Below are 19,239 nucleotides of genomic sequence, written 5' to 3' on the forward strand. Positions count from 1 at the left end.
GGTGGGTTCAAACCACTTGCGCGCCCAAGGAAGAAGTGAGATGGACCATTGGGTGTGTGGTTCATACTAATAGGCAGACAAGTTATGACAAAGTTGTTAGCAGTTAATAGCACCAAAGTTGGATCGGTGGAGTGGCTACATGATTCTCTCAATGCCAGTCGTCGGCGTGAGTTTAGTCCCCAATTGGGCATTTGGCGGGTGAACATGCCACTCGGCCAAGTAGGTGGGTGTCCTCTGCATGGAGGATAACATTTTTGGGGGACCCAATGTGGGCCCATGTTTTTTATTTGTCAATGTGGGGCTACGACCTTTCCCATGACCTTTTCGGAGAGACTAGTGTGAACACCCGGACAGTGTTCGGGCGTGTCTGTCCTGGGTACAAAGGTGTGTTGATACTAGTAGATAGTATTAGGGCTTGAATATGAATGAATGAATGACGTTGCAGCCCACATGACAAATCAGTTGGAAATAATAAATACGAAAAATTGCCGTCCTCTCGAGTCGAGGTCGTCTTGTTGAATGAGTGAGCATCAAATCCTCCTTTCCATTTTGGCAGAGCCCTTCCCTTTCCTCCACCCGCGCCAAGCTCACGGAACACTCGTTCCCGGTTGTCGGCCTCGTTCTCGCTTCGGTGAAGCGGAGACAGAAGTTCAGGGAGCGAGCGAGAGCCGCCGACTGGGGACAGCAGCAGTGGGAGAGGGAGGGAGCTAGGGACGCATTGACGTGGGAGAGAGAGAGAGAGAGAAAGAGAGAGAGACTGCGGTTTTGAGCGTGAGACAGGTTCATCCCGCTGAAACCCGAGACACAGAAAAATTGGAGGAAGAAGAGACAGAGAAAGAGATATAGCGGCTGATACAGAGAGAGGGACAAAGGGAGGGCGAGATCTCTTAATCCTTTTGAAGTTCGCCCTCCAATTATCCCAAATGCCTTTGCCCTAACCGATCCCATTCTGAAATCGTCCATGGCGCGCCTCCCGATCGCTTTGCAGGGTGGGGGTGGAGGCGGTGGCGGGCAAAGAGGAGGAGGAGGAGGAGGGGCAGCGGCTGGGGCAGCTGGTGCTGCGGGGGCGAACATAGTGACGGTGGCATCCTTCTCGAGCTCTGTGACAGAAACCATCAATGGCTCGCACCACTTCACAATCAACGGATATTCTCTTGCCAAGGGCATGGGCGTGGGAAAGTACATCACCAGCGACACCTTCACTGTTGGCGGTTATCAATGGGCGATCTACTTCTACCCTGATGGCAAAAACGCAGAAGACAATTCGCTCTATGTTTCTGTGTTCATAGCGCTTGCCAGCGAGGGGACGGATGTGCGGGCTCTCTTCGAACTCACTCTGCTGGATCAGAGTGGAAAGGGCAAGCACAAGGTCCACAGCCATTTCGATCGTTCCTTGGAGAGCGGACCTTACACCTTGAAGTATCGTGGAAGCATGTGGTATGCTGTCTTTTACCCCCAGATCCATGTTGTCCTCCCTTTTACTCCGCAGCATTTCGATGTGTCTGTGCAGAAATTTGCAAAGCTCCGCAGCATTTTGATGTGTCTGCACAGAAATTTGCAAAGCTCCGCAGCATTTTGATGTGTCTGCGGAGAAATTTGCAAAACCCTCGTCGTTCCTTCAATTCGTCTCGATGATCTGCTGTTTGGTGCAAACCTTCGTTTGTTCCTTCAATTCCTTTCTTCGACCTGCTGTTAGAACTTGGGTGTTCGTATCCTGCAGGGGCTACAAACGTTTCTTTCGAAGAGCTGTGCTTGAAAACTCAGACTTCCTAAAGAATGACAGTCTTGCTATCACCTGCACTGTTGGTGTTGTGGTTTCTTCGACTCAGGGGCCCAAGAACTCCTCTGTCAACGTACCCTCGTCTGATCTAGGGCTTCATTTTGGGAACTTGTTAGAGAGTGAGGAGAACACTGATATCACATTTGAAGTAGATGGTGAGACTTTTCGTGCCCATAAGCTCTTCCTGGCCGCACGCTCACCGGTCTTCAAGGCCCAATTGTTTGGTCCCTTGAGGGAACAGAATACCGACACGTTGCGTGTTGAAGACATGGAAGCCTCTGTATTTAAGGTGAGAGAGTGAGTTTTACTTCGGTGACATCCATTTATGCAAATTCATTTGTCCATCGCAATGGCTTGTGCGGCTTGTGCTGCTTGTACCTTCTGTGGTTATCATAATAAGGAAATATTGACCATGACCCGTCCAATATAGACCCTTTTTTTAAAATTGGGTTGTTGCAGGCAATGCTACACTTCATCTATACGGATTCTCTTCCTGACTCAGACGACAGCGAATCAGCTGAGGGTACAATGATGGCACAGCATCTGCTAGCTGCAGCAGATAGATATGGTTTAGATCGTCTAAGGTCCCTATGTGAATCTAGGTTGTGTGAAGAAGTTAGTGTGCTGACTGTGGCCACCACCCTCGCTCTGGCAGAGCAGCATCACTCCCCACAGCTCAAAGCTGTTTGCCTAAAATTTGCAGCAGCTAATCTAGCAGGTACGATCAGTCACTTCAGGCATGCTGAGAGTCCATGTTTTTATTAGTATTACTGGTTCTTGCAGTTTTATACTCTCCTTAGGATGGATGCCATGTGGAATAGCTGTCTGTGTTATTAAGCAAGTAAGCTCTTTGGTTTTTTGGTTTGACAGCCGTGATGATGTCAGATGGTTATGAATATCTTCGCGAGAGCTGCCCTTCTCTGCAGTCAGAGCTTTTGGAAGCTGTTGCTGGAGTTGATGAAGAAGCAGGTGTAGGTATTCCCACAGTTGTGAACAGGAGAGCTGCTGTATGGCCCCCTGGGCTGGATGGATCTGATCCCAATGGTAGGCGAGTGAGGCCACGAACATAAGCTTGCCCGCAGAGGAGAGGCCAAATGATGTTTCGACAGAGAACTGAATTTTGTACGTGCAATGCTTCATACAATTCTCAACTAATGATGTCAAGGATTGCTGTCACATCTCGAAATGAGGTGTGGTTTGGAGTTGCGGCCAGCAGGCCATACCCCTGGTTATGATTTCTGTGTCTTCAATATGTGACCGGTTGTTTGGCTGCCAGCTTTACATGCTTTATTAAGGCAAGGAAAAAATAATCAATGCTTCTTCAAGTGGTACAATAGTAGCAGCTTTAAGGAGCAAAAAACCTCATTTCATTGTGTAATGCCCCAAATCTTTATTGCGGTTTAATCATCACATACTTTTGACTTCTAGTGCAACTTCTACAAATTTTCCTAGAGGTGCAAAATGGCAACCGTGCTTGAAGGCTTGTTGCAAAATGGCAACCGTGCTTGAAGGCTTGTGTTGCTATTTGTGGGTCTATAGAAGAGTTGAATGATAGCACATTGTATCTTGTCATATTTAAATGCATATTTTAAGTTCTAGGGGGGATGGTTCAATCAGTACTAAGCATTGCAGCATGTATCGTTCAGTGAGCACAGAGGTGAGATGAAGCAACCTTGGAAACGGCTGGGCCTTGGCTTATAGATTCAGAATATCAGAATATCAAGGCCCTCCTTTTTTTTAACTAACTGTACTATGCAAGTGTCACATTCATAAGCCCTCCTTGTTTTTACTAACTGTGTACTATGCAAGTGTCACGTTCAGTGAGCACAGAGGTGAGATGGAGCAACCTTGAGAACGGCTGGGCCTTGGCTTATAGATTCAGAATATCAGGGCCCTCCTTTTTTTTATACTAACTGTACTATGCGAGTGTCGCATTCATATCCCGACCCAGACAATGATCTCTCCAGAACTAGAACATTCCAGAATCATAATCCTGTTTAATATTCGGAATTTTACTTCAGTATCTTAGGCAATGAATGAGTCCTGAATTTTAGTGAGACAGAGCAGAGCAGGGTTCAGTCTGCTGGGCTGAACCTATGGCTGTCCGATTTTGATAAGGCCAAGGGCTGAGAGAGGATCTGATAATGCAAGGGCTGTGAGGATGAGTCTCTCCATGCGATTCATTTTACAGCACTATACATTTTGGCCCTGTGGCTTGTAACAAAGGTTCTATTTCCCTCCTTGAAGTGAGGGCGATGAGACGTTTCCAGATAGGATATCGAACTGCTCCTTTCGGCCCTCTGGTTTGCAACCGAGGATCTATTTTCTCCTTTAAATGAGGACAATGAGATATAGAAATGGTTCTTAGCCTAATGCCCGCGGAGGTATAGCTATTAGAATTTGTGGCGGGAAGAGTGGGACACGATTAAGCTAAGCTCAAGGGAGAAAATAAATGCGATGAAGGTAAGATGTGAGGGTGGGAAAAAATGTGAGGCGGTGGGAGATATCCAGAAGGGTGGCGGTGTATATCTAGAAGCTTGATATTTGGAAGGTTCTCAGCTGTTGCGGGATTATATATAGAGGGGAGGGAGGGGAGGCGTGGAGAAGGGGAGCGGAGAGGAGGCGGGAGGGAGATGGCGAGGCGAAGGTTGATGAGTGGGAGGGGCAAGCTTCAGAGAGTAACTCAGGCCTACAAGCTTAGCTTAATGTGACATATAAAATTAATAGACTTTATTTAGGACAGCGATTAGAGTGAGCGAGTAACTTAATGTGCCTCATCGAGAAGGTTTATAGAAAACCTTGGAAATTTCATTTAGTAGTCAGATTAGCCCACTTTCCTTGTACATTGATTTACATTGAGAAACTTTTGATGGCCAGCTTTCCTCCCCTCAAGGTAGTATAAGTGAGTCATTAATCTTGACCTATATCTTCTCCATGTGAATAAGTTTGCACTGCATGCGTTTCACAGTTGTTTTGAGTGAAGTTGGAAGTCATGGACTATAGGTAGACTTGGTCATCATCCTTAACCATCATTTTGAAGTTGCACCTTAAGATTACAAATTCATCTTCAACTAAACAAATAAATCTCTCCCTTAAAAGAATGGTCTCATTAGTATGATTCGTGCACAGATGTAATGACATATGTACCATTTGAGAAACAAAATTTCACATAGCAACGGTCTCTACTACATGCAAAGGAGTAATTGATGATTGATTGTGCTCCAATAAGGCATCCTTCAAGCATTTCCGATCTTTCATTTCTTAACATTAGGATGGTGTGTAGTTTTTAATGTCTAAGAAGCATGAACAATGCCAAGTTGCACATATTTCAATAACGAAAGCAACTTGTTTGGGGCCCATCATACAAAACAATGCAATTCTTTTAGCTGGTTTTGTATGACTTGGGTTTCAATCCAACACTTAGAATTCAATGGTCTAGCTAATTCTTTTAGTCAGCTTTAGTACAAGATAACACTTAGGATTTATTGTTCTAGCCACAAGTTTATGATCATGTGAACTAGATGATAAGTGGTCTTGCTAGTGTGGTCCAAATCTTGGCAAATAAGCACCTAGGCTCGTGGTTTTACATAATTACACATAGCAAGGTGAGTACATTCTAAGGAACATAGTTATTGAAGAGATATTGTTGCATAAATCCAAGGTATATGAATTTCCAAATGTGCAAGTCATTAAATTATCATAGGTCCAAATTTGATGGTTGTTTGTTGACACATTTTCAAGTTGCATAGTATCCTACATGGCGATTGTAGGTTTCAATTTTCTTATGATCATAGATTTGAGGCAAATATTTGGCCCAATTTTAGATGACACGATTGTAAAAGGGGAGTTCAAGTAGAATTTTGTGCCTAATTATTGGCATCAAATTTAGCATGTGTGTTTAATGCAATTTTTTTAGCAACATCAAGATATGCCTTTATTAAAGAAATATGAACCTTAGCCTTTATTAAAGGAAATATGAACCTTACTTTCAATCAAATCAACTATCAACCTTTGGTCATTCGAATGATTAATGAACTTGGGAAGTGTTGTTATTGTAGTTTGAGATTCAAAGCTTGCTTGAATTGCAACAAGACCAACATCTTCATTTAACCCTTAAGGTACGCTATAGGTTAGGCTAATTATAATGATTCAATATTGTGAGGTTCCCTTTATTCTAATTATAATCTAGCAATATTGTAAGGTTCCCTTTATAGTATCCAAATTAAAGAAAATTGTTGAACTTCTATATCCAAGAGGTGTTTCTATTGTCTATAATTTAAATGTTTTTTTTCTACATGCAATTCCTATTATTAGACTAAAAAGTCTCCCTTTTTCTTTCAATTTACCCATACCCCCTGATTAACATGCCTGTGCATGACCTCGTTTAGGACATTACACACCTTTTAGTTATTGATAAAGTAAAACTTCATTCAAGATACTTGGTCTACATGACAACCATGATATTGCACACATGGCTTTCTAATCAGCCCTATGTACTGCCAACTGGGATGCTTTGTTCTCCTCATGTGCAATCCTCGTACTTAAAGTAGGTATAAGCCTCCCATTTCATACCTATGTGGGGCTCACTGCTGGAGTTATCCCAACAGTGTGTGTGCGTGTGTGTACACAGCGCGAGCACATGTGCGCCACACATAATTAGAAATGCTCATTTTGAGGCAAACTATAATGAAATACTATAGGCTTTACAAGCTTGAATGAAGAGAATGTGGACTACTTTATTAGCCTTCTCCTTTAATGCTACGGCTTATTTTTCCCTTCATCTCTAGAATTCCAATAGAAATGAAGACTTTTGTACAAATGGATTCTCAATTGTATGTGGGTGCATAGATATGTATGTGTGAGCACGTTTGTCTATGCATCTTCTTCACATGCATGCAACTACCGTACTTCTAGCATACAATGTCTTATGGGGAAGGGGAAATACCAATTCTTTTTTTCTCTTTGTACATAGAACAGATTTCTCATGCTTCATTTTCCATTTTCTCTTAGGGTTTGCTCTCCTACGAAGCCACATATACCGCAATTATCCAATGGTAAGAGGTCATCCTCTACTTCTTCACAACATGATTCCATTTAATTTCTTCTAAAATTATAGTCTTGAAAACTAATTTAGTTCATGCTTCCCATCCCTATTTCCTTCTTTATGTCCATTCCATATATTCTTTCCATTTAAAGAGACCTTTCCCACATTATCCTAGAGTGCTCTCAAAATCATGCACAAGTTATTTCCAAATTATTATCCTCTTAGCAAACAGACCAATGTCCATCGATCTTTATCATCTCTCTTTCAAAGCAAATAAGTCGCCTAAAGCTTCCCTAATTCTAACTCTCATAAGATGTCAACCACACGTGATAATAAGTTTCTACAAATGAATCGTGTATAATTTCTACAACTCGCAAAGGTACGACAAGACAATCATTCTTTTGCATCGTAGTAGTTACCCTTAGTCACCACATTCTATTTTACAGCCGTTTACACATACAACGCAACCATTTTCCAAAGAAGCTCTGCTAAACATGTGACATGTTCTGAATATTGGCAAATCATCTGTAACAAACTAAGTCAAGCTCCTATTCATATATACCACAAGCAATAGCCACAACCAAAGCAATTGACAAGAAGAGGTTACAATATATGAAACGACCACATTACCTTGCGCGATGGGCACTCCAAAGCCTTTTTTTTTTTTCAAAGAAAGGAACCTTCTATTAATGCTTGAAACTCCCATATCTTGATTCTCTGTCACACACTGTGTCCTTTGATAGATTCAAAACCTCCTAGCTAGCCCTTAACGCTTTGGCATACAAGTTTCTAAAGAATATTCGACTTCTAGGGATAGAAGAGCTACCCTAGTCGCATCCACACGTGCACAACATTGGCATAGGCCCTAACTTGAAGGTAGAAAGAGATCTACTATAAAACTCATAGCCTAGGCCATCGCTAAATATGGCATAGATGCTTTTTCACTTCCAAATTTTCTAACCTAGGCTAATTTAGCCTTGCCCTATAAGATCTCCCTTAACCCCAAGCTAACTAATGGCAAACCATGGCTAGCTACCGATGTAATGGAGGGAGGGGGATCAGAGCCTTGTGCGGCTTTCCCTAATGCTTTTTACCTTAACAAATGTTTTTCACCTACTTTTGAGGGAGGGGAAACGGCGCCTTGTGTTTCTTTCTCTAATTAACAAATGTTTGTTTTCAAAATTGACATTTTTTTGTAATCACAAACATAAAAATGTAATTTGAAGAGCTTGAATAGCACAAAACACAAGAAGGGGATTCTTAAAAAATACTATGAAGGAAACAAAAAAGAATTGGTTGCTTTGTTTTTTACGTCTAACCTAAAAAGAATTTGCTCATTGTAACAAATTGGTAATGGAACAATTAAACATTACAGATTATGAAATTAGATCATATTACTTCTTCTCTAGAGAGCAATTTCCTTCCCTAGTGGTTGTGGAAGTTGATTGACATTTTGGCACACACATCGCAGTGATTGCCAAGTATAAACTATTGGGAGGCAATTAATAACTTGATCAAAGAATTACTATTTGTGCCATCAATCTAGTAAGCAAAGTAACCGACTTGTTTGACGAAAAAGTTGCATCAAACAAAAGCTAAGATTTCTAAGTTTACAATCCTTTGGAGGCATAGAAAGGTTAGCTTGACAACATAGCAAGGATCTAGTAGGCCCTTACTATACTAATACTCCAAGTGCAAGACAACACAATGCATGGATAGTAACTTGATTCACTTATTGTTAGGAAAAACTATGCAGACATTTGCTAGCAAAAAGGAAGCATTCAATTAGTATTGTCCTTGCAACATGAGAAATAAAGATTGCAAAGAGGACGACTCCATCATATTTTTCTCTCTCACAAAAAGATAAGGGTTGTTTTAGAGAAAGGAGTTTTTTTAACAAAGAAGGGATTACTGAAACTTTAAACAAATGATCTAATCATAGGGAACACAACCTTCCATCCCTTCATCACAAGCACATAAGAGCAAGCCTCTATAAACATTTTCGATAACGAATTATTCAATATACCGTAAACCAATTCGCCCTAACACGACTATGGATCCAGATTCCCCCTCTTTCCTTCTTGAAAGGATTTCCTCCCCTGAAAGTCCAATTAATAGAGCCATCATTGCTCTAGCAGTAGGGGCGGAGCTGGGGAAGCGCATACCCTGCCCCATTGTGGCAAACCCTTTGGTGATAAGGGAGGATGATAAGCAAAAATGCTTGGACCAGTATATTAAAATCATATACAAGGCCTTACCCAAGGCACCTCCCCTTGGCCCTGAGGTAGACGAACCTATTGATTGAAACAAAACCTTGCTAGGCATGTTCCACTGACTTTGTCGATTTAACTAAAAGCATCATAGATGCATGTGACTCAAGTTCCCATTCCATTTGTATCTACATAGATCATGGACCCCCCCTCCCTCTCTCTTTTTCCTCTTTCTCAATCAACACAATGCTTATATAGAGGCACAAGTCCATGCACACATGTAGGCATGGGCACATGCACGCAACATAATGTATATGCATAGGTTCAGATACACAAAAATACCTTATCGTATATGCTTGGTGCTGCATGTAAGGATTCACTTTGCCTCTAGTTTCATTCTTGTTTAAATTTGAGGTTGATTGTGTGTTTTTAAGGCTTATGTTACACGAGTAGCAATCTCAAAACAAGATGCTACAATTACATCAACTGAAAATTTCAGTATATGCCAAAAAGACCTCATAATCTATGCAGTGGGTCTGCAAGCAATCAAAGAAAGATTGCTGCAGAGAACGCCTGAAAAAGCCAAACAGAGAGAAAATAGAATCACCAAAGACTTTACAATTCCTATATGTCCATAAAGTCCGTAGTGCCCAGTAGCGAACCCAAATGAAGAAAAGATGAAACTCTAGTCTGGATGGATGAAACCCAAATAGCTAGAAGAACTTCCCAAACGGAACGTAGTGCCTAGTAGTGAACCCAAATGAAGAAAAGATGAAACTCCAGTCTGGATGGATGAAACCCAAATAGCCAGAAGAACTTCCCAAACGGAACAGATGGGAATCTCGCTTGTAGGCGCTGTCGAAGCAGATCAAAACACACACACACACACATTCAAGAGAGCAAGCATTTGAAGAATTACCACACACATTTAGGGAGACAATTGGACCTATCAAGAACTTTAAAACAGTGTAACTTAGTTCTAAAGCTCTACAAATTGAATGTACTGTCAAGAAAACACTTCTGACTCAGCCTTTAGGCATGAAAAAATGTAAGCCGGTGGAATGTGCAATCAATTGTCTGCATTTCTTATTCCCCATAGCAATATCAAAAGGGGGTGAAATGAAAGGGTGGTAGACTGAACACCCATATAAGGAGGATGAATAAAGTCTGATCTGCAAATAACCCCTGACAGAACTAAAGTAGGTCAAAATTAAACTTCAGCTTAGCTGTCATTCTGATGGTCCCAACATTTTCTCTGGCACAACATATTTATCGAATTCCTCTTCTGAAAGCACCCCAAGTTTTAATGCAGCTTCCTATTCACATAAAACAAGAACTATTAATCAGAATTAAATCTACTTAAATCGTTGCTACACAAAAAAGAAGTGATAGATAAAAAGCCAAATGCCCACACAGAAGAGTTCAAAGATAAACCAACAAAAAGAAGCAATGGGGAATTTGAGTATCAAGTTGGGAGAAAAATACAACAGCAATTTTCAACCTATTATATATCAATTCTCATACATACTTTGAGTGTCGTTCCTTCTTTGTGTGCTGTCTTTGCTACTAATGCCGCCTTGTCATATCCAATTTTCTGGCATCGACACAAAATCAAAACAAGTGCTCCAGTATCAGAACCTTGTTTATAAACTTACTCTTTGAATGAGCATTTTACTTCAAACAGAATTACAACGGTCAAATAATAAGATAAGGTTGCGAAAGAGCTTACAGGATTTAAGGCTGTTACAAGCATCAGAGACTGCAGTGCATGCAGGCAATATAGTAAGAATAATAACAATTTTCAATACATGAGGGATACAAAATTCTGCATTCTCCACATTTTAACAGCACGGTGACTGGCTTTGATGCCTACCTTAACAAGATATAGTCTGCAAAACACGAGCATTAAAAACAAACCTCGCGTAAAATCTGTGAAATGCGCCTCCGATTTGCTTGAATACCAACCACACAATTCTTTTTGAATGAGTCGCATGCATCCCCTAGTAACCGCAAAGACTGCGAACAAAAGGCATGTCTCATATCACTTCTGAAACTTTCGGAGCAGAGACGAGAAATCCAAATTGAACCACCCGAGGAGGGGGCAAAGCAGGGATAGGTTGTTCTACACTTTTGTCAACTTACATTAAAAATGGGCCTAAAAGCATCCTAGAACTTGTGCTGAAAATAGACAACAGGTTAAAAACAGTGCAACCCAAGAAGTAATAGTAGACACTCTATCAGAAAGGCTGCTTCGTGTAAAACCACTGAAAAACGTTCGGGAGCAGTCCAAAAGTGTGGTAAAAACATTGTAACAATATTCTCTTCCTCGATACTGGGGCTAGCCTCTGCTGGAGGCAATGGCATGGATGAATTAAAACCCCTGTTCCAACCCCCTCCCAATTCCTTCCTAACCTCCGAATCCCCAATCAAAACTGACCTGCACTTCTATTTTTCATTGCTCTCCTCTTCCCTTCTATCTTTATGGCTCCTTCCCACCCCCAACTCCCCTCTTTTCACAGCTAGAAGAAATGTAATACTTAGTTTATGCAGCTTACAACAGCTGGTTCTGCATTTAAATCATAGTATATGAGGATTCTGATGATGCCTGCCACACTTTTTCTAGCTGTGAAGCCTCAACTTCTTTGTAATGAAACGAGGCATTAATCAATTCACGAAATGCTGTTTGCAAAGGGTTCAGCTTCTCCCTGCTTCGACGCTTGGATGACTTTGCATGATATGTATGAACTCGACAATGAGGACAGAGTTGTAAAGCATGAGTATGGATGAAGGAGAATCGGTACAAGAACACACATCACCAAGATGAAGGTGGTGTGGGATCAACTGGAGGTAGTTGACTAGGATGGCAAGGCTGTTGCTGGGAATGCTCCCCTGGAGCTATAGCAGTTTTGTGACTACAATGACTGTAGGACATACAGCGACGCCAATGACTTTTAAGGAGCTGGTTCCATTATGTTTGCAGCAAGAAGCTCGGGAAAATAAGTACGATGGTACAAAAAAGGATGACAAGGCCCTAATATCCCAAGACAAGAGCAAAGACAAGGGCAAGGGTAAGCTTAAGGCAAGCCCAAAACTCATGATGGAGCGGGCTTTTCAGAGGAAGACAAGAAGAAGAGAAAGAGAGGAAGTGCTTCTACTACGATAAGAAATGATATTTTGTGAAAGATTGCAAAAAGGAGGTTGATTAGAAGAAGGGTTCCATCTCAGAGTTAGAGGATTCAGCTCAGCTGGTGGTGACAAAGGAATTTTTCTTGGTGGCCATTCTGTGTCTTGCTGAGATTAGGTACATGGACCCCGGTGTTACTGTCAAGATATGTCCGACATCGAAGGTTGGTCAGAAGAGGATTCAGGATCCTTTGTGAAGGTGATGGACAACGACGAGTGCCTGGAATCATTTGGGTGCTTGGCAGGTGTTCCTGAAGCAGAGGGGGATTCTTCGTCGGGACCTGAAGACTCACTGTCAGACAGAGGCTATGACTTAAGAGGGGGACGACAACACAAGACCATAGTTGGAGCTTGACGGTCTAGGTAAACTGGATTTGTGCCTAGGATATGATGTCTTGGTTATGTTGTTTAGTTGCAAACCTAGCTAGATGGAGGATAGGTTGAAACAAACCCTGAGAGCTTGGTACATGGAGGATTTCAGGCTGTTCGCCCATCATGAGGGGGACAGTTGGAGGATGTTGGTACCTGGAGAGCTCGAGTTCACATGCGGGTTCGTGACTGAAGGTGGTGGTGCCATCAGGTGCTGCCAAAGATGGACCTGGCGGAGTAGAAGCCACTTGTTGAAAGCCAGAGAAAGACTATGACTACACCGTGAACTGTTCTAGAGGGCTACCACTAGGGAGCTACTGGAGCATCTGCATCGATGTATTGGTGTTGGGCCAAGATGGGTCAGTGAGAGGAGGTGTTGGAAAACATAGAGGTCACTTCCCCGTCTGTGAGCCCCCACATGAGGAGAGCATTCGCGGGGTGAACCTAGGGTTTGAGGGAGTGCCACATGGGCAGCATCCTGGCTGAGCCATGGGGGCATCATTCAGACATCAAGAAAATCTACTTCCCGAATCGATCATAAATTTGTTTTGCATAGATAATCCCTTTCACCCTTATTACCAAAGCTTGAGTATGGGCTTTTATCAAGTCTTAAGTGGCAAAAATTACATGAAGATGTATCTTCTGCAAAATCTTTGACTGTTGTAACCCTCACCTCCGCCTTAGGATAGATCACCTTGTTTGTATACTCGAAAATCCTATGACCCTGCTCCCCGCATCAGTAGCAAAGCCCCATCCTCCTGGCCTGTTCGAGAACTCATAATCCAATGTTCTTCAAATCCCGCTTATTGGTTCCACTCTTCATCGCATTTTCCTTCTTCTCGTCCTCTCGTGAGGTTGACCGTGTGGCTGATTTTGAGGCTGATTCGCAGCTCATCAGAAATTCTCTGTTTGAGGCTGAAAATTAGTGTTTTGCAACGCAGCGTGTCCTTAAAAAGTTGCCTTGACCCTTTCTTTTTGTACGCCCTGAAAATTTCTCTCCACCAAATTTCTGATTTCTGTTTTTTTAATTTTGCAAGCTGTGCCTCTATTCGTAGTTCTCAGCCTTGCTAATGACATTCATAAAATTCAATGGTGAACCACCTTTCACCACAAAATGAATATGAAAATTCCAACCTTCAAGAAATTCTTCTTAACATTGTCCACATGAACGGATTTGCTGTATATTCTCTACTTGCTGCGATCTTTTTCCACCAAAGTTTTGAAGGTCCTTTAAGTTGAAGATTGCCACCTTAGCTTTCCCCACCTCATCAAACTCTCCGAGTGCTCTTCAATCCATGCTTCCATATCTTCTCCTGTCTTCAAGCTCTTCAATCCATGCTTCCATATCTTCTCCTGTCTTCCAATTCCATCAAATTCAAAAAGTTTCGCTCTTGGAAAACCTGTTTTAAAGCTATATCTGCAAGATCATCTGTCTCCCAAAAGTTCCTCTTGTGGCATCTTTTGTATGTGTACCTGCCATAATTGCCTCAGCCATCCACTTTCTCATTCTCGGTAGCATGTCTCTCTCTAGCTGGACTGTGAACTTGTGATAGAGTTCAAATAGGTGAATGCAATCTACTGCGATCAGAAATTCGAATCGGTTCCCCATGTCATTGTTCTTCCTTCATTCTGTTCCATTCTAGGATGCTCTTCTTGTAATTCGTTTTCCTTTTGAAGATTGACTCTTTGAAGGTCCGGCCAACTTCTAGCAACAGAATTCCAATGCGCCACCTTTTTGACATGGGATCCGAGATCAATCATTTTCTTTGCTATCTTTCGTTTCAGCTTAGAGCGTCTTGAGAGCATGGAATTGCTCCTCAAGTAGCTTCATCATGCCTTGCATACTAAGATTCTCTTGATTTTTCTTGAATTTGAGAAAATTGGAATTTGGAATCTATATCATCCTCAAAAGACCAAGCTGTATTGAAATTTGTACCTTTGATAGAATCCGAAATTGAAATTCGATCTTTTTTTTGCAAGATTCAAAATCTTGTTTTGAAATTCATGCTTTTTCAGAGCCAAAAGGTTGCTCTGATACCACTTGTGAGGCGCTCAATTACAGAAGTCGAGATTTCATAACTTGGTAGGAATTGTCCGACCAATCCAATCCGGTCCATTCATTCCGGCTAAGTCTGGCTTTGTTTGTTGAGCCCATGAGCTACACATCTGTTGAGTTATAAAGGGCGGTTTTCCTTCGGGACTCAAAGATCCATTCCCTTGTATCTATCCGAACTATTATATAATACGAAGATACACAAAGAGATGAAGACTAAAGTTGTAAGGAATCAAAAGACGGTTAAAAGTTGTCTTCTTGATAATTTCTAGGTTCCGCACCGTCTGGGAGATATGGGGCACTGAACAAGGCTGTATTTTCAGTGTTCAAAAGAAGACGACAAAAGAGAACTTGCTAAATCAAAGCAATTGCTTTATTCCTGGAAAGCAAGGCTCGATTTTCACACAGATTTCCAAAGTCTTGGAAAAGTCACCTCCCCATCTATGAGACCCCATATGAGGAGAGCAGGGGGGAGGTGTACTTAGGGCTTAGGTGGCTGCCACATGTTGACATCCTTCTTGTCAGTTGCTTTCTTCCTGCATTTCTTGGCCTAGTACCCCATCTTTCCATAGTAGAAGCACTTAACCTTCTTCTTCTTTGAGTCAAAGGATCTGTCCTCTTGCCCTTCCTTCTTTGTTGGAGATGTTGGTTTTCCTTTGCCTTTGTCCTTTTAGAGTTTTGTAATGCATCTGTCATCATGCATCTTTATCTAGAATTCTTCAAGGATCATGGCTCCTTGCTCCTCGCTCCTCGCTCCTCGAATATGATTGAGATGCTCCTTTGACATTAGTTAGTGCCATAACAAATCCTTGGTAGCTTGCCCAAGGAAAGCGTTGCTAGGGTACTATGTGTCCAAGTTCTCCCACTATCATGAGCATCCACAACCCGTGGCATGATGCATACAGGCTGCATCACCATCAAATACTGCCACGCAGCAAGACAAAACAAGTCAAAAAATGTAGAGTTGACTTTTTGGTTAAAAAGTCAATGCATGGACTTTTTTTGTCAACATCGACTTTTGACCGACCTGACCAAAGGTCGGTGCGGTCAATCTGCCCTAAAAGCTCATATAAGGCCAGGCCATTGGCCTCATTATTCATCCCAAAGATTCAAGCCTTAACAAGCAACAGCCTTTGGGACCAGGATCAAGCAAGAGAAGTCTGCAGTAGCCCAGCAACCCCTTCAGCCCTTCTTTAGTTAGTCCTCAGCTCGGTTCAATCCAGTACAACAGTCTTTAGTTCTCTTTTGTAGTGAGGGTTCTCCCTCCTTATAACACCTTTGTTCTCTACAGTTGTATTCCACCCTTTGGGCTAGACATTGTTCAGTTATTATTTTCCCTCTTTGGAGGTTTATTATATTCTCTCTCTTTGATTCTCACACTCACTCCAGAGTATCACTTTGTTTTGAGTGCATCATTCTTTCAGTTCAAATAGCATTGAGCAGCAGAGAGTGAGAGCTAGGCAATCCCCCTATTACAATGGTATCAGAGCTTTAGATTTTCTTTCCTAAGACAGCCCCCTTGTTTTATGGTATAGAAGAGATCCGGAAAGGACACCATGAGTACTAGTGAGCAGTCCAAGATGAGTGGGGAGGAGGGATCATTTTCCAACCCCTACCACCATAGAATCCTGCAGATACTTCAATGTCTGCCATGATGGCTATGATGCAAATGCAGCAAACAACAACCCGAGAGTCTCTTTAGCCGCATGGTTCAGCTCCAAGAGTTGCGGGACGATCGTGAGCCGGCCGCCAGAGAATGCGATAGAGTAATTCGGGAGGCAAAAGAGGAACACGATCGTGGGACTAGGGAAGCTAAGGAACTCAAGGACCGTGAGGCTTAGGAGGCCAGGGAGCTTGTAGAGTGTACCACCCGAGAGAAAAAGGAAGAACGGGAGCGAAGTGCTCGGGAGGAGAAGGAAGAACAGGACCGGCAACTGTTCATTTCTCTACTCCAACCATCGGGGGTGGAAAAGGGAGAGAATCCCACCGCCCGTCAAGCCTTCTTTCCCTGGGAAGCTCACCTTCACATGGTACGATGGTAAGAACGAACCTTTAGCGTTGACTTCGTAGCACAATTCGGAAGTTATTTTTCACTTGTCCCTACGAACGACGACGAGCGGTGCATCCTAGCATCCATGGAACTTACAAGCGAGGTGGTCACCTGGTGGCTCAAGTGGTAGAAGGACCACTATGATGCATGCGAGGAGGCACCTCTATACAGATCGACGGAATTTGTGAAAGGTGTCCCTTCTCTGTTGGTCTCATACTAAGTCTTTAGTATATATCTAGATGAATCCAAGAACATGCCCAAACTCATCCTCTAAAAACACAACATAGTGCAGTTTCAATCTCATGACAATCACTCATAAGGTTGAAAACCATAAACTCCATCACGCATAACAAGGACTAGCTACTATGCAATCCCCACTGACGTTATCAGCGCCCAACAATGGGTGTAGATCATGGTATAAACATATACTCTCACACATGCAAATCCACAAACCCAGACATACTTGAGCATCCATTTATACAAAGTCTTTTGTATAATCCAAGCAACATGCCATTTGAATCAATGGTATCACATTGTCCTTTGTGGCCTCTATGAGCTACAAATGTGTTTGCATCCTGCCCTTCCCATGTCTATGACAATGTTTTGATTGTTGGTATAGCCACAATATCTGACCCCATTGCATGGGGGTTTACAACAGTACCATCTTTAACCTTTCATACTCTCCATGAAGTAAGGAGACTTTCATCTTCCATAGGGGGTAGTTAAGTCCATCAAGCTTACCTTGGAAGGTACTTGGTTGCCACCATTTTTTCTCCCTTGCTTGCTACAAGCACAAAAACAAAAGGTTGGAACCTGTGCGATACAAATCTGCTTCACTAGTAAGCCTTCTTGAGCTGGGGTACTTCATTGGCTAGTTATTTGAAATGGGTGATGTACATCACCTTCTTTAGGCTTGGAGAAATGTAGATCTATATATAAACACACCCCAAATAGGCTGAAAACGAATCTCCCTCTTGGAAACTGTGCGCTCTCCTCTCTTGAATGTCAAAAAGTCTTCCTTGCACAGCTACTAAGATGGGATGTGAAGGAACAAGGGAAAGGATGCATATGCCTTGGACACACTTTGCTCCATTCAACTAATGAAAGAGGGAAGAGGTAATAGATGGGCTATATAAGTGGGAGTGGAACTCCTACTTCTATAGCCCATCCAGTGGGTAGGGGAGAATAGATCTCCACAAACCAGCCAGCCTTCCAAGTGATAAAGATAGAAGAAACAATGGATGTGATGGAGAGTACTCCCACTAATATATATATAACCCATCTATGGGCAAGGGAGAGGAAACCTCCACTTGGTACACTGTAGCGGACTTGCCAGTTAGCTACCACATCAGAATTGTTTGGTGTCCTTTGGGAATTATGTAGTTGGCTAGCTACAAAATAATTTGCAAATAGCCCATGCCCCAATGAAAGGATATGCCAGTAAGAACCAATGGACCAAGCACAAGTGTGTGTACTTGGATTGCAAAAAGATACATTGATACTAAGATCACTCACGATTACCATGGGGAATCTAGCAGAGTTCGGAAATGAGTATATGAATTTATGCAACTACCAAGATTTGGTACTCCTCGTTTATTAGAGAGGACGATGCCCATCTGTGCACTCTCTAGACCTATTGCAGGACTCATAGTTTTAGGACCCAACACACATCATTTGGAGGAGCCACCATGACGCGGTCTTAGAGCCTCTTATATTCAACAGTCTTGGATCAACCTTAAAACAAGGCACCAGAAGAAGGCTAGCAAGATGGCACCCACTCTAGACACCAAATTGGCTCAATAGCAGTAGCAATCAGACCACTAGGTTCACTGGGCAACAGAGCTTAGCCCGTCTCTGTCTACAAAGCATTGACTCCACCTCCATAGTTAAGAATAGCTTCAATATCAAGCTTGAAGCCCTTGAGCTTGTGCAAGTATGATAATACTCTTGTTTCATTGTATTCATACTTTGAGAAATGGGGCTTGATTTGGCTAAGTATGATTCCTACTCTTCCATAGTATCAAAGCCACTTCAAAGTACACTTTTCCCAAGACATGGGACTGAACAAAGAAGCTACTTCAATGCTCTTGAATGAGAAGTTCAAGCAATTCGATCTACATAGAAGGTTACTAGAAGCAACCTTAGGACAACCTTTCAGCTTGTAGAAGGCATATCATTGCAATATCTTCATATTTTTAAAACATTTTGCAACTAACCATACGATGCTTGGAGACATTGTGCATCTCATGCAAGGTTCTATATCAATTACAAGTGGTTTATTATACCAATTTAAGCTGCCACATCACAATCTTAATGGAATGTACACAAAGAACATAGCAAGATTTTGGGGCAAAGCTAGTGATCTACTTTAATTCTTGGAGACTGCACAAATATGACATCTACATTCGTTGAGCGACAAGCATTTTTTGCAAGCAAGGCGTGAATCTTGATTTGGTAATAGCATCTCTAGACCCTGCCTTCGAGCTTTATTGTACATTAATCTTGAACGTGCCACCACAATCTATGCTTCTACCACTTATCTACAGGCCT

The 19,239-nt window shown here is 42.2% G+C and overlaps 2 protein-coding genes across 4 annotated transcripts in view; one reads left to right on the forward strand and one right to left on the reverse strand.

The window, feature by feature from the left end:
- Positions 1-517: 517 nt before the first annotated feature.
- Positions 518-3,227, forward strand: LOC147884958 (BTB/POZ and MATH domain-containing protein 1-like). Of its 2 annotated transcripts, none has more exons than XM_087397863.1 (4): positions 518-1,437; positions 1,721-2,069; positions 2,240-2,498; positions 2,666-3,227. In XM_087397863.1, exons 1-4 carry the CDS (start codon positions 962-964, stop codon positions 2,848-2,850), a joined length of 1,269 nt encoding a protein of 422 aa, XP_087253989.1. In that variant the 5' UTR covers positions 518-961; the 3' UTR covers positions 2,851-3,227. The 2 variants fall into 2 exon arrangements, with proteins under 2 accessions (XP_087253989.1, XP_087253987.1); XM_087397861.1 differs by having other exon boundaries at positions 519-1,437; positions 2,651-3,227.
- Positions 3,228-9,964: 6,737 nt separating this feature from the next.
- LOC147884959 (fumarate hydratase 1, mitochondrial-like) overlaps positions 9,965-19,239 on the reverse strand; it is a 72,113-nt gene continuing 62,838 nt past the window's right edge. Inside the window, exons 14-17 of one of the 2 annotated variants that reach the window (XM_087397143.1) lie at positions 10,952-11,050; positions 10,764-10,793; positions 10,559-10,628; positions 9,965-10,346 (exon numbers count right to left, since the gene is read on the reverse strand). In XM_087397143.1, the coding sequence (XP_087253269.1) occupies positions 10,264-10,346; positions 10,559-10,628; positions 10,764-10,793; positions 10,952-11,050 (282 nt within the window). In that variant the 3' untranslated portion in view covers positions 9,965-10,263. Of the gene's footprint in view, positions 10,351-10,558; positions 10,629-10,763; positions 10,794-10,951; positions 11,051-19,239 lie in introns of both variants that reach the window. The other variant, XM_087397142.1, reaches the window with a different exon arrangement.

This window comes from Dipteris shenzhenensis, chromosome 26, assembly GCF_047967505.1.
Source record: "Dipteris shenzhenensis isolate YYH24624 ecotype China chromosome 26, Dip_SZ_1.0, whole genome shotgun sequence".
Classification (NCBI taxonomy): domain Eukaryota; kingdom Viridiplantae; phylum Streptophyta; class Polypodiopsida; order Gleicheniales; family Dipteridaceae; genus Dipteris; species Dipteris shenzhenensis.